The sequence below is a fragment of the Narcine bancroftii genome, chromosome 8, assembly GCF_036971445.1.
Source record: "Narcine bancroftii isolate sNarBan1 chromosome 8, sNarBan1.hap1, whole genome shotgun sequence".
Taxonomy (NCBI): domain Eukaryota; kingdom Metazoa; phylum Chordata; class Chondrichthyes; order Torpediniformes; family Narcinidae; genus Narcine; species Narcine bancroftii.
The window spans coordinates 9365992-9381133 of record NC_091476.1 but is presented as its reverse complement, the minus strand read 5'-3'; the positions used below and the strand labels follow the sequence as shown (position 1 = coordinate 9381133).

At 39.7% G+C, this 15142-nt stretch overlaps 1 protein-coding gene across 13 annotated transcripts in view; it reads right to left on the bottom strand.

Moving 5' to 3' along the window:
* LOC138740343 (serine/threonine-protein kinase PAK 3) overlaps positions 1-15142 on the bottom strand; it is a 201864-nt gene that overhangs the window by 36430 nt on the left and 150292 nt on the right. For 10 of the 13 annotated variants that reach the window (XM_069892854.1, XM_069892851.1, XM_069892861.1 and 7 more), the window contains 4 exons: positions 14540-14596; positions 12941-12997; positions 9625-9662; positions 4198-4311 (listed from right to left, as the gene is read on the bottom strand). In XM_069892854.1, the coding sequence (XP_069748955.1) occupies positions 4198-4311; positions 9625-9662; positions 12941-12997; positions 14540-14596 (266 nt within the window). The remainder of the gene's footprint in view (positions 1-4197; positions 4312-9624; positions 9663-12940; positions 12998-14539; positions 14597-15142) is intronic. The other 3 variants (XM_069892862.1, XM_069892863.1, XM_069892864.1) reach the window with 3 other exon arrangements.

The following is a 15142-nucleotide window of genomic DNA, read 5'->3' as shown; positions in this document are numbered from 1 at the left end:
ATGAGTAAAAATTTATTTTGTCAGAGGGTCACGAGTCTTTTGAACTTGTTGCCACAGGCGGCTGTGGTGGAGGGGTTGATGGGTGTATTTAGGGCAGAGATTGACAGATATTTGATTAATCAGAGCATCAAGGGCTACAGAAAGATGGAGGAGAGTGGGGTTGAGTGGGAGGATGGATCAGCTCATTGGAGAGTGGTGAAGAAGACTTGACGGGGCGATGGGACTACTGCTCGCATATCTTGTGAAATATGAGCTTGTATGTGAAGAAATGTTTCCTCAAGATCAGAACTCCTTATCCTGAGACAATGCCCACTGGTTCTATATTTTATAACCTGAGGAAACAGCTCTTTCCATCCACCCTGTAGATCCTTTTCAAAATTTTGCATCTTTGAAAAAGATAACTCTGTTCTCCTGAATTTGAGAGAGTGTAGGCCATCTCTCCCAAAAGGGACTATCCTATCCTCCCAGGAATCAATCAAGTCAATTAACACTTGTGTGATTTCTGGGCAATAGTGTCCTTCATAAGGTATGGAGACCCAAATCGAAATATTACTCACCAAAAACCCTAAAAACTGCAGCAAGACTTCCTTACTTCTCAACTCCAACCCTACAACACAGAATTTAACTTGCCAATTGCTTCATGCAGAAAACATTAGATAACATGAACCACATAAAGATCTCTATGGACACAAACACATTTTCTACCCTTCAAATTATACAGTCGTTCCTTCTCACCAATGTAAATAACAATGCATTCTCCAACCTTGTACTCAGTCCAGCACAGACTTTACACTCTTTGTCCCTTTCCCTTTGCAGACCCCTTGCAGCTCACTTCCTATCTTGCTTTGCACGGTTGTCACATTTTAGTGGGGGAACTCATTCCCATGCAACAAAATAAGCATTTTCTTTTACTCTAATTTCTTCCTTAATCCATCATCAAGGATGACCAACCCTCCAAATTATCAATATTCTTGTCCATAACAATATCTCCTTGTGCACTGATGTCACACCCAATCTTTCAGTTAGCTACATACACTTGCCCTGTTAAATTCTACACTCTCGTATTTCCTGAAGAGAGAGTTGTTTTTATTGATGATGCCATGTAATATGAGGAAATGCTGGGACGACTGATCTGGCAGTACAGTAGTTAGCTGTTCCAAGACTGCTGTGATTAATTGAGCTCCTCTTCATTTATTTCATTAGATTTCATAGTTAGATCAAAGAACGTAACTCTTTCACAGGTTTTTGCGTGAAATTACAATTTTAATAATTTCACTGATGCCATAATGCTCTTCGTGTTTTAATATTTGAACAAATAAAATTCGGACAACCCGACAAGACCCCAGAAATGATCATAGCTTCAGTGAACTGCTCGTTAACATGTACACTGTGTCTGCAAGGTAGCCCTCAGCAAATGTTACTACTTTTCATTCAGTCATTGAGTTTTTGCAATTTCAAATAAACCAGAATTATTTAAGCCAAAGGGTAATAAAATATAGATATAATTCCTTTTTGTTAAATTACTGTAGGAAGAGATTTAAAACTACAACCCTGAAACTTCAGTGTACTAATAGCAGATTGTGAAGTGCTCTCACGAAGCATTCTGTTTTTTAAAAAAAAATCCAAAAAATTAGCATTTATAAATATTAATAATTTACTGGCCGTTCATGCTTCTCAGCCTTTAAAACAACATTATGATACAAAATGCTTCATGGAATTTGTAAATTGCTTAACCTGAAAGAAGTGATAATAAAAAAAGAGAAAACCAACAGTTTGAGAGGACTTGCACGTAGAGTAAAACACCCCATCCCCGAAACAGACAGTTACATTTGCTGGGCTTCTTCTGATTCTCTGCCAATGTTCAGTTTTGGCACAAGTTTACCACTGGAGGATTGGGACCCACAACACTAACTTATTGACTTTCCTTCCAACATCACTTTGGCAGGAAATTCCAGACCACTATAGCCCAGGATTGAAACTCGCTCTGTTGGTAAACACTCAGAGGTACTTTTCACCTTCCAGTTCGGGAGCGAGGCAGGTCATGTACTAAGTTCTAATAAAATTAAAGCACTCTCATAAAGGCCTGATCATTTGCTTAAAGGGGAGGGTTCAGACCAAGGCTCCAAACTACCTTCACAATACACAGAAGTGCTGGAGAAGCTCAGCAGGTCATGAATGCTCTACAGACATCTACCATATTGCTACTAAAGGCTTCTCCACTATTCAAAACGAGACATTAAACCATAAATGCATTGCCACATCAGGTAAATAAAAACAAAAATGTTGAAGTGCATCGTTTACAGATAATTGTACTACTTTCTATCCCTGATAAAATACATTAGTTTGACGTGGCCACTGAAAATAATTGGTATTGAACTTCCAGACGACAACTCACGAGGAATTTTGTCCAATATTACAAATGAACTGGAAGATTGCAGTTGCTTATTGTTAAGTACAGAGGGAGTGTTAGAACAAACTCAAAATAACACTGCTTCCAATGATTTACAAGCTAATATATTTAATGCACTGCTTCATATTACTAACTCTCCTTTCACTACCAATCACTCAACAAGAAATTTGATCCATTTGTGAAGTTTGATTGTGTGATAGAATATTATCAGAAAACAGATTATGCGGTACAAATTGTGCAGTGTGCACAATTTTCTTTCTTACCCTTCAATGCACATGATATATGTTAACACAGAGGCATAAGTAGTAGCATTCAAGAACAGACAACGCATGCACAGAATTCCCTCCCTCCAGCAAAAATAATTTGGGAATCATAGTATCGTCTGCTCCCAGAAGTGGGAAGTTGTTGAGATTGGAGGCCCCTTTGGTGAAACTTAAACAGGACCTGCCGAGCTGGCAACTGTCTGTTGCTGGGGGCCCTTCAAGTATAAATCTTATCCCTTGCCACAGCTCTTTATTGTTTACTTATTATTACACTGAAGGCCCAATGCCATGTACCAACAAACAACCCCGTCAATTCGATACCTTCTCTCTGTATTTTCCTGCAACCCTGCAACCGATTTCATCTCACATGGGCTCTCAGCCTCCTGCTCTTCTCACTTTACACCTCTAACTGTGTGGCTCAGTTTGACAACACCACCATCTACAAATTCAACGATGATGCAACAGTAGTGAGTTGCATAAAAAGTGGGTATTATAACAAAAAATACAGGAGGGAGATTGAAGACTCGGAATAAAATATAACAGCAGTAATGTTGAGGCTTTAAGAGGCACTGGTAAGACCTCACTCGACCAGTGTGAGCAGGTTTGGCTCCTCCTTAAGAAAGGATGTATCAACCTTGGAGAGGGTTCAGACGAGGTTCACAAGGATGATACCAGGAATGAAAGGGTTATTATATGAAGTGTGTTTGACAGCTCTTGGCCTGTATTCATTGGAATTTAGGAGATGGAAGGAGGGTCACATTGAAACATTTTGAATGTTGAAAGGCATGGACAGGTAGATGTCGAAAGGTTGTTTCACATGGTGGGAGAGTCTGGAACAAGAGGGTACAACTTCAGGATTAAAGGGTGTCCGCTTAGAACAGAGATACATCGGAATTTCTTCAGCCAGAGGATAGTGCACTTGTTGCCAATGGCAGTTATGGATAGGTCGTTGGGTGTATTAAAGACAGAGACTGATAGGCTCTTGATTAGCAAGTCAGCAAAGGTTACGGGGAAAGGGCTGGGCAGCGGGGCTGAGTGGGAAAATGGATCAGATGATTAAATGGCGGAGCAGACCCAGTGAACTAAATAGCCTATTTCTGCTCCTACATCATGTGGCCTCATAATTAGCACCCACACCAATTGCTGAATTGAACTCAAGCTTGTCCACAGTGCTCTCAGTTCTTCCTCTTCAGTGGTTCTCAACCATACCCCTAGATACAGTAAGATTTTGTGATGATGTACGTACCTTAACAAATACCACACTTTGGCCTGCCATTCATTCAGCAAGACAGCAAAGAACTGCATAACGCACTAAATTTCGTCCAATATTCTCTTCAAAATGACAATGACCTCATAGTCAATAGTTTCATTTCATCACACATGGATTTCTTAATGAACTATTCTCTTCACCAGTCCAATATTTAATAATGGAAGAACTCACTAAATATTCTGGACCATTCACAATCACGATCCTAATTGTCCACATGTAGAAGAGCATGATACTGAGGTACAAGTTGCACTGACCGATTTGGTGTGTTCAGGCCGGGGAGCTATCACTGGCGGAGGAAGGTCGTCATCTTCGTCGTCATCCTCCGACACAGGTGGTACAACCGGAGGCTCTGATGCAATCTTTGTGTTCTGCAATAAACAAAGCAGCATTATGTTTCCTTTTCGGAATTCAATTCCCCCACACAACATAAATGGCCACACCACACATTTTCCCCTTCATTATGCAGATTGAGCAGGCTGGTGTTCTCAGAACTAAAATGGTGCTAGGCTCAAAACAATTGACAGGAAAACAGCTCCTAGAGGAAACAATGTTGACACATACTGCAATAATTCAGTCATATTCCTGTGGCCGATACAATGCCATAACTATTCTATTACTTTGAAGCCATTCCTCCTTTGTATAACCGCCAAATTTTGGAGAACACAAATGTGTTCAAGGCAGCACTCCAGAAAACAGCAGAAACCAGCACTTACGCAGTTATATGGGAAAGTATGCAGCAAGGTCATTTAGCCTATCCCGACTTCAACCAAAGCCCACCCACCCACCCACCCAACAACTCCATTATATCTTGGGTCTTGTGTGAGCAATGCCTCATAGTTAAAATTCTCATCTTTGATTTTCAGCCTGACAACTCCCTGCAATATTCTAATTTTGTTCAGGTACAATTTTAAATCTTTCTGCCACTGTTGGCTGTATTCATTGCCTGGATTCTGGGGTCTCAAATCCCTTTCTAAAACTCAATTTTTCCCTCTTCAAGACATTCCTTTAAAACATTCTCTTCAATTTTGGTTATCTTAATATCTTTGTTGTTTGGTGTCAATTTTTGTTCCCTGATACTCTTGCGGATACTTTATAAACTCAAATGTTATTTCTGCTGCAGGACAGCCTGGCTCTGTGTTCTAAATTCAAAATTTGACGTCAAGATATGCTCTGAAAGGGCAAGTTCCTAGTGGGTACATTATTCATTATATTTACTCCTTTTGGAATGTTCCAGATCTTTTTTTTCCTGAAAAGAAAACATTGATGCCTTGGACAGGGTGGACTGAGTCCAAGCATTTAACAGGTCGATTAAGTTAAATGTAATTACAGCAGTCCATTGTCTTATTAATTCAGCTGCCTTGCAATAATGAGGTTTGAAAGTTCATGCTTTTTTTTTCCCACTCACCCCAACCAACCTTTTCAAAAATTTTGGGGAGGGAGAAACAAAATAGGTGGTTGTCTTCAAAGAATATTCCAAACAACAATCCCCCTTGTGTGTGTTTTTTTTGAGAAGATTTTTGGCAGTTAAATTCCCTTTACAAAAAGGCAGTCATGCCCTTAGCTCCTCCTTAAAGTGGAACTCTCTCGCACTGGGATCGAATACACAAAGCTCAGTCTTGCCACAGATGGCAGGGTCTGCTCCTAGACAAGTGAATGCTGCTGGGGCCATTTGCCAGAGAATTGGTGTGCCGCTCAATGTCTGCAGCAATTCATGCCCAGCCATCACTAGTGCAGCTCAAATCATTATTCCAAATGGGTGCAAGGGATTAAAAACCGCACATGCGGTCTGGTGTCCTGAAGCGAGGCCGAGGGGAGAAAACACAAGAGCGAGTTTCCATTCCAGGACAAGTTTGTTTCTTTGCCAATTGACCATTTGCTGCATTAATGAGATTTCTGCTGACACGTAAAACATGTTAACTAGATTGATTTCAATCCAAGATAAATCACCATTTAACTTGGACACCACAGCAGTACCGCACGTGGTGTTGCTGCCCTTATAGCATCAGTGGACCACTGTTTGATTTGATTTCTAGTGCTGTCTGTTTGGAGCCTGCACATTCCCTCTGCAACCATGCAGGCATGCTTCTCCAGGTTGCATCTCACTTCCTAAAGACATACTGGGTGTAGGTGAATTGGGTACAGCAAATGACCTTAACACAGTGAGAAGATCAGGGTGGGTGGGGTGGGAGGAAATTGGCAGGCAAGCCTACCTGGAAATGTGGAGGAATGGGATTGCTGGGAATGCACTGAGAGCCAATATAGAATCTTTGGGTCAAATGGCTGTTTTTAATGTTAGAAGGGAGACTTGGAATCTTCCCACAGCCAATCATTTACTTTAAGGAAAGATAAAAGGTGTGCAGGTATAGTAAAAGGAAAATGAGGCTGAACAGAGGGATATCAAAAAGCTGAAAATTAAAAATAAAAATAGAAAATGGAAATGCTCAGCAGATCCAAGCTTCTCACATTTCCAGCATTATTTATTTCAGCTTTTTAGCAGCTGTAGGCTTTTGTATCACACAGCTCCAGCATTGTTTCCTCCCCCTCTTTTATCCTGGTTCCTCTCATTCTATCAACATCTCTTCCAGTGAGATCAAGCCGACCTCGCACTCACTTTGCCAACTTCCATATCATTCAGTTTCTCCTGATCGCTCTCATCTGCAACATTCATTCCCTTGGTTCCACTGGCTTTCCCCCTTCTTTGCATCTTTCTATCTTTTCTCAGTTCTTTTGAAAAATCAAGAGTTTACTGTTCCTTTCTCTGTAAATGTTACACAATCTGCTGAGCACGTCCAGCATTTACTATTATCATTTATGGAAAGAGATGGGCTGCTGTGAGAAGAATGAGAACATCCAAGGGAAAGAATGAGCAATCTGACTTTTATACGGGTGTGAGTCTGGACTAATCATTGTATTTAATGGAAGTGCACAGGCAGCTGCTATTAAGGACAAAAGAGAGCAAATTTTTATTTGCAAGTTTAGATGCTGAATTCAATAGAACGAACGAGAAAGGAATTTGAAGCTGGTAAACCAACAAAATATGGATGGATTCTTTCCCAAGACATTCTTGAAATCTTGTTAATTTATTGAGGCTAGTGGTATCCAAGGCACCAATCCTACAGGATAGGGTGAGGTGACATGGAAGCTCGGTAAGCAGAAAAGAAGGGAACTCATTACAGTGCTGTTCATAGGCTCTATCAATAACCACGAAGTTGAGAGCAGGGGAATGATAGGCTTTAATAAACACAAGACTTTGGCTGGCCCAGATCCAGGTACAGGAATGCCGGAAGGGGAGCGGGGAAGGGGAGGGGGGGGGGGGGGAGGTCGAACTTTATGGCCAGGTCATAAGGGGAGGAGACATAGGAGATGAGTCACTAGTGGGCGGGCCAGCACCATACATACAACAGCACACAGGGAATAATGTACAAGGAGAAAACATATCACTACAGCTGTCATTTAGCATAATAAATGGGTCTACATCTCTATGAAGTTTTGTTTTATCCAGTTGTTTTATGTACCTTTTTTAATGTCATGTAATCAATTGATCTTTGCCCCTCAAGTTCAGTGGTAATAGGGATCAAATTTCAATAAGCAACAAGTTTCCATCAGCCTGCTTGCTGCAATTATATCTGACTTGTTCATAAGAGGCAGGAAGACAGGAAAGACTCTGCCAGTGCCCTTTACACTTGTCAAGCTTGACATTTAACACACCCTTCAATTTCCTTTTGATGTCTACTCCACCACATGATTCCATCCAATGATTTTTTTTAAATTAGAAATCTTCTGAAGGGCAATAAGCCCAAATTGGAATCTATGACATCAACCACTTATAATGAAAGAAGAGATGAATCATGAAAATTGGGATGTTGGTTAAATTGATTTACATTCCTACCATCTCCTCTAATATCAGCCCAATTGGTTGATGTTTCTGGAACTACTTACATGCAAGACAAAGCCGGTAATTCCATCCATCTGCTCACATTCATTCATCCACTAGATAACCTTGCTTAAGCCCTGTGGTTTTACCTTGTCAGGGACATCTAACCAACTCCTCCCAATCCCCATAGGTAACAAACATCTCCTTAAGTTCTGCAAAAGGGTCTTCAGCCTGACATCATGACATTAGAATAAAAACACTCATGTCTGGCAGCAACAACAGCCCGGTACTGATGGTGAGATATTCACTTGCCCCTCCCTCCCCGAATAAGAGAAAAGAAACAATCTGTTCCAGCAGGTAAAGGATTAAGAGTATGAAATGGGGAATGTGGCGAAGATGATGTGTGTCTTTGGTTCTACCTACTTTTATTTAATATCTGAGTGTGGTGAATCTCTGCTAAGCTGTCGGTCTTCCCTTCGGCTAGCCTTGCTGAACTAACATTGGCTGCGCATTATCTCTACTGTTAAGGACACTCCCCTTGGATATAACTGTATATGCACCCATTGTCTTTCATTATTGTACCATGAGTTTCTGCTAATAAAAGCCATGATTATTGTTTGACCCCCATCGTCTTTGTCTACTTCATCAACTGGCACTTCACTGAGGGCCTCTAGATTCGAGGAGGATTGTTGTCTTTGTTGGTATTTAAGTGGTTTTTGTATGTTTGTATCATCTTATCTTGGTATTTATATAATTGAAGGGATAGGGAGGGGAGGGTGTAAGGAGGAGGAAATAAGGACTCTAAATATGACGTGGAAAGAGAATGTAACATTTTGTTTAAAAATCAAAAAATAAGTTTAAAAAAGGGGTATTGGATATTCACCTGAAATAGTAATTGGTTCTCTCACTACTAACATTGTTCGAGCTGGCCAAGCTTCTCCAGCATTTGCTGGCCTCATTTAACTTTTCCAGCATCTATAGTGATTTGATTTTGTGTCACTGAAGTCAGAAACGAGAGAGTGAAAGAAGATCCTTGGAGTCAAAATGATCTGAAACTCGTGCTCCTCCCATTGGGAGCCAATACAAACCCTAGACATCTGCTCAGAATTTCTCTCAACATGAGCAAAGGAATTTCCACCAGATAAGCCTTGCTTGTTGGGAATGAAACCCTTTTCAATCTATGTCAATTTGTGTCAAAATGGAATACTTTACATCGAATCTATCAGCATTTCCCTTAATCTCCACTGAACGAGCAACCACTGTCATTCCTCAACAAGATTTCCATTTGCCATACACAAGACACCTTGGGACTTTCCGGAACAACACTGCCAATTCTATGTCAATTAAGTGAAACTTTTCACTAAGAAATGCTTTGATACAATTTAAACTCTAGAGACCATTATATTTGGAGATATGCACCATTGCTGTCTTGTTTATTTTGCCAAATCCCAAATGGTTTTTAACAGGATCTGTAATCTTATTGCATGTAACTGTTATAATGATAGTACTTACTGTCAATGAGGTTTATAATGGTTCCCATAGAGCCATTGGTGACCAAGGCAATGCCTTTAGGAGAGACCAAGCATTTGATTGGAAGGGAGGGGGTGGGAGTAGGGTACACTGGAGAGCAAAAAGCAACTAAAGAGTATGAAGTTGAAGATCGACTTATCTGCTAGAAATCATTATCTGCAAACAGCAAGAAATGTTCTACAAACAATAATTAATTGTGGAATTTTTCCACCTCCTCCACATTATTCGAGAGAGGTAGAAGTTAATCGGTCATCTTTTTGCTTGCTTTCGTACTCACCAGAGCATTTCCTGCTATGTATCCATCAGCTGGCTTATCTGCAAGGATTAAAAGTACAGAAATTCATCCAGGAATTATTGCAGTTTGTTCTTTCAAACCACACAATACATTCTACACGACAATCTGATATTCCAAATAACACAAAAAGGATTTTAGGAACAACGTATAAAGTCTGGCCCAGGTCCATCTCATTTTAGTTGATCTCATTATATTCTTCAGGTTTCCCTCTACTGAAATACATCTCACTCACTACCTTCAAAGACTTTCCTTTACAATACAGAATTTTACAATGTTTTGCACTGACATTTCAGAATCCCTTTCTTTCTTCATTTACTAGACCTATGAAATTTGAGCTCATTGTATAATCGATATTCTACCATAACTTATTATTACAAATCATGAACTTGAAAAACTTTTTATACCAATATAGTAAACGTTATTGGGTTGATTAATTCCAAAGTTTGACTTTCTTTCCCCTCTCAGTCTCTCATCGATAAGGTTGCTTGGCAATTTGTTCTCGTAGCTGATACTCAATTTATGTGAGTTAATTTTCTGTACTACTGTTGTATAGGACAGTATGGTTTAGCATGCGATGTATGCCAAAGGGTCAAAGAAATTAGTTTATTCTATTCTCAGAGCCAATGCTAAGTTTTATAGGTCAAAGGTTTATTCCAAAAATAGAGCTTGCACTATTCTAATAAGAAAGTGCCTGTTTAATACTGTCTCAGGGTCATGCGATGGCACTAAGTCACATGGTTTAAATTTTGGTTTTACTGTCCAGAAGATCATTTCAACAAAAATAAATTCAAAAATAAAGCAGGGAGGCTGATGTTTAATTATTCCCAGAGTACACGTTATTAGTTTCTGCATACTGTGAGTTTTTCTCATGAAGCTCTTGCCTGGTGTGTATATAAATTCTATTACAATACTCTTCCTTGTATTCCTCACCCTCCTCAACTTTAATTCGCTCCCTGAAGTAACTATTTGTATATTCACCAGTTTCGACTGTGTCCCATATTCAAATGCCAGTCTTGATGTGAGAACATTGGCAACAAGTGAACGACACCTTTACCACAAGGAGCTTCCCAACTTGTTTTATTCTACTCCTTCGCCCAACTGCCCTAATATGCACCATCCAGAATAGGTAGTCGGTTCATTATGAGAATTATCATATATGCCAGCCTACAGGACGACTCTGTATCGGACAACCCCAAGATTTTCCACCTGCAATGTAGATTTTGAGCTATACCCTTTGTAATAGGATGCCCCCACACTTCCCCAAAAGTTTGGCACTTACCACTGACCAGTGGAGGGATGCTGTCACAATATTTTAATACCAAATTACCCTGTAAACATTTTAATTATATTAGCATATTTTAAAATAAGCCACTGTCAGCTCCTGTAACAGGCTACTTAGAGCCTGTACAGAGCCAACAGCAGTCAGGCTGGGGGACAGAACCCGCGGGGGAGTGCTAAGACTTTGTTGGACAGACGCAGGTTTGCCCTGTTGATCTAACAAAGCCCTTCTTTTCACTGTCACGATTTGCTTGGAGGTGAGTCAGGTTGTCAGCGTGAGGAAGGTGGTAGAGTGCGCCTTGGGTCTGACCGGGACACTTGAGTCAGATGTGCTCAACATGGTGCCAGCAAGCATTTGAACAAAAATATCAGAAAGGAGGAAACCTCCCTCTGAAAAAGCTGTTGACAAATGGATCAAGTGAAAATTTCAAATTGAGATGGTCAGATTTTTGTTACATCTAGCCTTAGACTCACAACAAGATGAATGAATGGGATGAAAACCAGACAACTTGGCAAATAGGCCTCAAGGTGAACTTTGATGAGAATGCATTGAGGCCTCCCTCCCTCCACATCTACAAAAAAAAGCTTTCCCAATTTTCAAACCAGGACTACACTTGAGCATCACTCCTTGCAAGATGTACGTATCTGAAAAACGTATTATTGTCAAGCATTTCTAGTTGCAAAGCAAATGGTTCTATATTCAAATTTTTAAATAAAATATTCAAAACAAAATGGCCCCTGGGTTAATATCACCAGGATGCAAAGTCCAGGGAGAGCAGCAACCAATGAGAGATCAGACAGAGCAAGGAACACTGTCAGCTGGACAGGTGGAATGCGACCACCTGAACCATAATCATTTACCTGCCACCACTCAAATGTTGAATTGAATGGGTACAGAATTGCTAAAAAAAAACCCCAACATCAAAATTCCAAAAGCTTCTATAGGTCAGCTAACCATTTAGTCTTTGCCTTAAAAAATATATATCTATATTTTTTGCTTACTTGTCAACCACAAGTACAAATCCAGAATTTTAACAGATCAGTACACCTTTCAAGTTTCCTGCCAGGGAAGTTGAATGACAAATACAAAATAGAATTTGGTTTCCATTGCACACTGGAGGTTTCATATCTCTAACCTTAAAGTTTAATTACCCCAAAATTTAAAGTTTCTTCTACTGTGTCAAATTGAAATCTAAACTTAACTACATTACAAGAGCCCCTAGATATAATTAATCACACACATCTGAACTTTACATTAGCACATTTGAAATCAGAATAAGTTTAAATTATCTGGTAAATAAGGATCAGTTGTACCACAATGACCTTAAGCACAGCAGCACAGAGATCAGCAAATCCAATGTGGGTGAATAGCAAAGAACCCATGCTCCCTCCAAAGATCACAATGGAATCCAATAATTTGATCCATACAGCTCCCCGCCTAAATAAAGACTGCAAGGGAATCCGATGGATATGGCCCTTTCCCCAAATTGCAAGGAAATTCTTTGCTCATGGTTGTCAACCAAAACACCCGCACATGCAGTTACCCTCTTTCTGCACTGCAACAGGTCGGAGACATCCCTTCCAAAGCCACAAAGTTTAGAAACATTTTGCGTAATGTTCCGTCATGCCTAAAACAAAATGTTAGTGGGATGCTAATTGTGGATATGCTCAACAGACCCATCACAATTTATCTGTGCATAGAACTTTCTGGCAGGGTGCAAAATCTGATCCCACATATGTAGAGATCTTCTGTCTTTCTGTAGACATGAACAGAATTCTTTGGAACTATCTGATTGTATCCAAATTTTTAAAAACTCATTTGGTTTATCAAATCAACTTTTTAGAGTTTGAATCAGTCAGTATCAGGACTGTCAATTTGGCACTCATTCATCCCGAGGGCACTCATCCCGAGGGATTCCCTTCTGCCTTTTTTCCCTGCATCAGTATCATATCCTGTCTCTCAACTATCTACTTGTCAATTTCAAGTCAATGTCATAGATTCAAAAATCAGGCAACCAACCAGTCATCTCTGTGCACTTGTACTGCTTTAGAAGGGGGACCATCAGAGAATAGACTGCTGCAATAAAATTCAAACAGCTTTAAATGAAAGGTGATTGGAATGAGAAATTACAGATATTACAGAAAGTCTCATACTCATCTATTATTTTGATTAGTTATTTCTAAAAATACATATAAAATGACTGAATGGAACACAGTTTGCAGGAATAGGAGCATGGGAAAGGATCCGGGAATTTGGTTTTAGTCAAAGAGCTCCCTCTAAGATTTGTAACTTGCATTGAATCAGTTAAAATAGAACAACTACAATCTCTATCAATATCATCTTAACGTGATACCACCTTCATCAAGATGCACTAAGCAACAGTTTTTCTTTGCAAGCAAGTGACACAAATATGCAAATCTTAACAAAATTGCCACAATGTCCCTCAGTAAGTGGCATCAATGTGTTGAAAATGCAACATGTCTTTTGCCTTTAAAAGATTTTTCCCATCACTTTTCTGCAAGGCCCAAAGATTTTCAATTGTCGAAAAATCAAGTGATGTCTGACACATAAATACCTTCGGTAACCTCGCTATCTAAAAATAAAGTTCCAAACACCAGACACAGGGCCATCACCTGAGCTTTATTAAATTATCACTTTTACATTTCCCTTTTCCCCTAATGGATCCATTTTTCAACAAAAAATAAACACTTTGATTAAAAAAAATCCAAAATTAGAAAACAACAGGCAACAATTAAGTCTGATTAAGTGGCCAAAAATAACTGAGATTTTGTTTAAAGTAAACACTCATGAATAATTCTTATTCACCACTTAAAATTAAAATTGCAAGCACAAACTCTCATGACAGACTGAACACTTTCAACCATCATATAGGCCACAATGACCTTACTCAAGGCAATTAACTTCCAGCTATTACCCTGAACCACACTGCCATCATTCTGACTCCAAGCAAAGAACTAGCAATTATTGCCGTATAAAATTTATATTCATTCAAAGAATTCTCAGTATGGTACGAGTTCGTGACTTAATCTGCTCCTCCCACCCCATTACATTGACACGTGGACCATTTTGCAATTGTGCACTGACTAAATGAAAGCATGTAGGCGCAGTAAGAAGGCTGTCTGCAAGTTGATAGAATAATGACGCTTTCCAGAAGGTGCAAATGAACAATACCAGGCTGAAGATGCTACAGAAATAGAGCGAGTCATGGTGACTTTGGACAATGTGAAACCAACTGCCAGTAATAGGTTTCTCAGTTCCATGGAGTTCAATGCAAATGGAAGGTCAGGAGAGATATACCACAGACAAATGATGCAATGATAACATTTTGCCGGCCAAAGTCATCATTGCCCTTGGCGTCTATGATTTGAAGAAGTGCAAAAGCTGCAGGCCTTCAACGATACAAACTTCTACTGTCAGGTGGCATGGCACTGTAGCATTTTGGAACACCAACACGTGATGCTACTAAGTAAGGGGATGAAGGTGCTATCCCCTACTTTACTGGATCCCTCTAATTCCTTCTGCAAAGTGGAACCTCAAAACGGAGAGGGGAGGGAAGAAACAAGCAGAAGTGAACTGATTGTAAGCACTCTTAAATACCTCTTACTGGTTGGTACAAGAGTGGCACAGAGGGATGTCTGGGAGCAGAATGTAAATCTCACCATCGCAGCAAAAGGATAGAGAAAAAAAAAACAATAACAATTACCGAATAGCAGCAGCTGAAATTTTTGTTTTCACTAACTTTTAAAGAAATGCAATTGCAATTAATGAAGTAGCAGAATATTCTACTCCCTTAAAATTAACCAATCCTGGAGCCTTTTTCATGAAGTTAGAAGAAAATTGAGGCACCAATACATGGAGTTTACACACCCAAATTAAAATCTGTCCAGAGATTAATACCTCATCACTCTGCCAACTGTCAAGGACCACCCTGAACTACGTCTTGATGGTCTTTATCTAGTTTAGGAGTATAGCCTCAGAAAAAAATAAGCGCTTTTCCATTCAAGGAATAAGGCTGATTTGGGTGAAAATGCAGCAGTAACCAGACGTAATCTTAAATATACCACTAGTTTCTAATGGCTGCTCTGTGTGTTATGATTCAGGAATATAGCATAAATAATGAAGATTGTGGTGGCCGTGGTAGAGTTGGGGCAGAAGGCTTTGGGGATGGAAATTAAGTTATAAAAATTTTTGGTTGGCTAA